Source organism: Oxyura jamaicensis, chromosome 2, assembly GCF_011077185.1.
Source record: "Oxyura jamaicensis isolate SHBP4307 breed ruddy duck chromosome 2, BPBGC_Ojam_1.0, whole genome shotgun sequence".
Classification (NCBI taxonomy): Eukaryota; Metazoa; Chordata; class Aves; order Anseriformes; family Anatidae; genus Oxyura; species Oxyura jamaicensis.
In genome coordinates this window covers 70,250,116-70,252,715 of record NC_048894.1, presented here as the reverse complement: position 1 = coordinate 70,252,715, position 2,600 = coordinate 70,250,116, and the positions used below count along the sequence as shown (strand labels likewise).

General features: G+C 35.9%; 1 protein-coding gene across 4 annotated transcripts in view; it reads left to right on the top strand.

Annotated features, from left to right (window-relative positions):
- The window catches only part of CDYL (chromodomain Y like), a 107,585-nt gene that overhangs the window by 52,143 nt on the left and 52,842 nt on the right, over window positions 1-2,600 (top strand). For 3 of the 4 annotated variants that reach the window (XM_035316611.1, XM_035316609.1, XM_035316610.1), the window contains exon 3: window positions 882-1,548. The exons of the other annotated variant lie outside the window; for it this stretch is intronic. In XM_035316611.1, coding sequence (XP_035172502.1) covers window positions 882-1,548 — 667 coding nt within the window. The remainder of the gene's footprint in view (window positions 1-881; window positions 1,549-2,600) is intronic. 4 annotated transcript variants of the gene reach the window in all.

The following is a 2,600-nucleotide window of genomic DNA, read 5'->3' as shown; positions in this document are numbered from 1 at the left end:
TTTTTTTTTTTTTTTTTTTTTTTTTTTTTCTCCTGTGAAAGAATTCTGTTTCTGAGGTGCCGCATGACTGGCAGTAGTTTTGGTACAAGGCATGAGCCTCTGTCCCTGCAGCTGCTGCTGTCCGCCCTGTCGTGCTTTACTCCAGTGCCTGAATTCCTCTAGCCTGTGGCTCCCACACGCAGTTGTAGCATGTGCATGCTTAATACTTGTGACATAAATACCATCTCTATTTGCAGATAAGTGAGGCATGGTAATTGGTTCAAGTATGTGTATCAAAGACTCTGGCCAAAACAAGTTCTCTGTTTTCACAAGACAAAACAAACTCTAAAAATTCTTCCATATTTGCTCCAATTTCTGAGCAGTACAATATTGTCCCTGGTAACTAAAGGATATCTCACCATAAGTAAAAGATTCTCACGTATGCCTTATGCTAAGTAAGCAAATTATTTAAACAATATTAAACTGATAAATTTTGTAAGGTAAACAAACTGTTTTTGCAGCATATTTGAACATGGTCTCTATATTCAGAGAAGCATTGATTAAGACGTTGAAGCTGGTATTGAAACTTTCCTGGGGCCAGTGCCGATCGTTAACAATATATATGTTTTATTCAGGTTCTTGTGCATACAAAATGCATGTTGAAGAGTAACTTTGGTATTTTAGAACATCTTCTATTAGACAGAAATAACAATCTGAAGTTTAGAGGGGCGTTTTCATTCAGTAATGAAAGACTGTGAGATATAGAGCTACAATACAGAAGTACAGAACTACAGGAGTAATTTTAAATCCATCTACACTTAAAAAATAATTGTTTGCATGAAAGTTGCTCACTTGACTTGCATATCTGCCCGTATCTAATGTTTAATTTTCCTTTTCAACAGGTAGAGAGAATTGTTGACAAGAGGAAAAACAAGAAGGGAAAAACAGAATATTTGGTGCGATGGAAAGGATATGACAGTGAAGATGATACTTGGGAGCCAGAACAGCACCTTGTTAATTGTGAGGAATATATACATGAATTTAACAGACGCCACAATGAAAAGCAGAAAGAAAGCACATTAACCAGGACAAACAGGACCTCTCCTAATAATGCCAGAAAACAAATTTCTAGATCTACCAATAGTTCTTTTTCAAAGACATCCACTAAATCTTTAGTTATGGGTAAAGACCATGAGTCAAAAAATAATCAACTCTTTACTGCCACACAGAAGTTCCGGAAAAACAATTCACCATCTCTTTCTGGAAGGAAAAATATGGACCTTGCAAAATCAGGTATTAAAATTCTAGTGCCCAAAAGTCCAATTAAGAGCCGGACAACTGTTGATGGCTTCCAGAATGAAAGCCCTGATAAAATGGACCACATAGAGCAGGATCAAGAAGACTCTATAGCACCAGAAGTAGCAGCAGAAAAACCAGTGGGAGCTTTATTAGGACCTGGTGCAGAGCGTGCCAGGATGGGGAGCAGACCAAGGATACATCCATTAGTGCCACAATTGCCAGTGCCAGTAACAGCCACAATTGCATCAGCATTAACAATAAATGGAAAAGGTAAGTGTGCAAGTCAGTCTTTTTATGTAGATTTTTCATTTGACTGATCTTTTCAGCTGTTCAGATGTAAACAAATTACCCACTCTGTTTCAGCCATGTTAAATCAAGTCTGGAGAACTTCACAACTTTATTTTTACATAACAGTATGACTATAAAGCCATTTTGAATTTTACCAGCCTTTGCTTTCCTCACAGAGATTCATTGATATTTGTGTTTTCAGAATCACCATAAGATACATCTGTGTTTGCTTTGACATCATGTGGTACACATATTCAGTGTACCATTTTCAGAGATAGCATCATTGCTTTAAGTTTCTTTAAATATGTCAGGCTCGATTTTGTTATGAATATTAGAAGCATACATTATCCAAATAGACAAGTGATATGAGCAGGGATTCTTCATAATGGTTTATGTACCTATTTTGCTATAAACTTTGCCTGGAAAAAAAAAAAAAAAAAATGCTAAGTTTTATTTCGGTGAGAATTTGAGCCAGTTGTGCAGATATATATGCCTTCTGTCTGGATTGAATACTGTCTTTGTTATATTTTATCAATATTTTGTTTTTTATACCTCATTTCAGATTGAGATCTTATTTAGATTTAATGTCTGACATGGTAATATCTCAGTAGATTTATAGTATACGTTGAATAAACTGTACATTTTTAACACCAAATAAACCCAAAGTGATTTTGTATGTGGGAAAAAGCTGTTTGTTCCCCACACCCTGCTGAGAGACTGGATTAAGACAGTCATCGTGCTGATGTCCAAAACTTTTGTTATTCCATGATGGACCTAGGTTGTTGTAAGCATGCTTCCAAGGCTAAATTTTCAAGTATAATGTTCTCTTCACATAGAGGGTAAAAACTGCAGGTATTCTTTTGATGACAGCTTGCTGGAAAAAAAATAAAAATAAAAATAAAAATCTTGAAAACCAAGGACTGGGCCTGCAAAAAAAAAACATGCTTAGAGACAAGCTATAGGCATAAACATATGTTGAAGACTTTGTGAGAGTTTGTGTTGCATGCCCCATTATTGCTTACACATAGATTGGG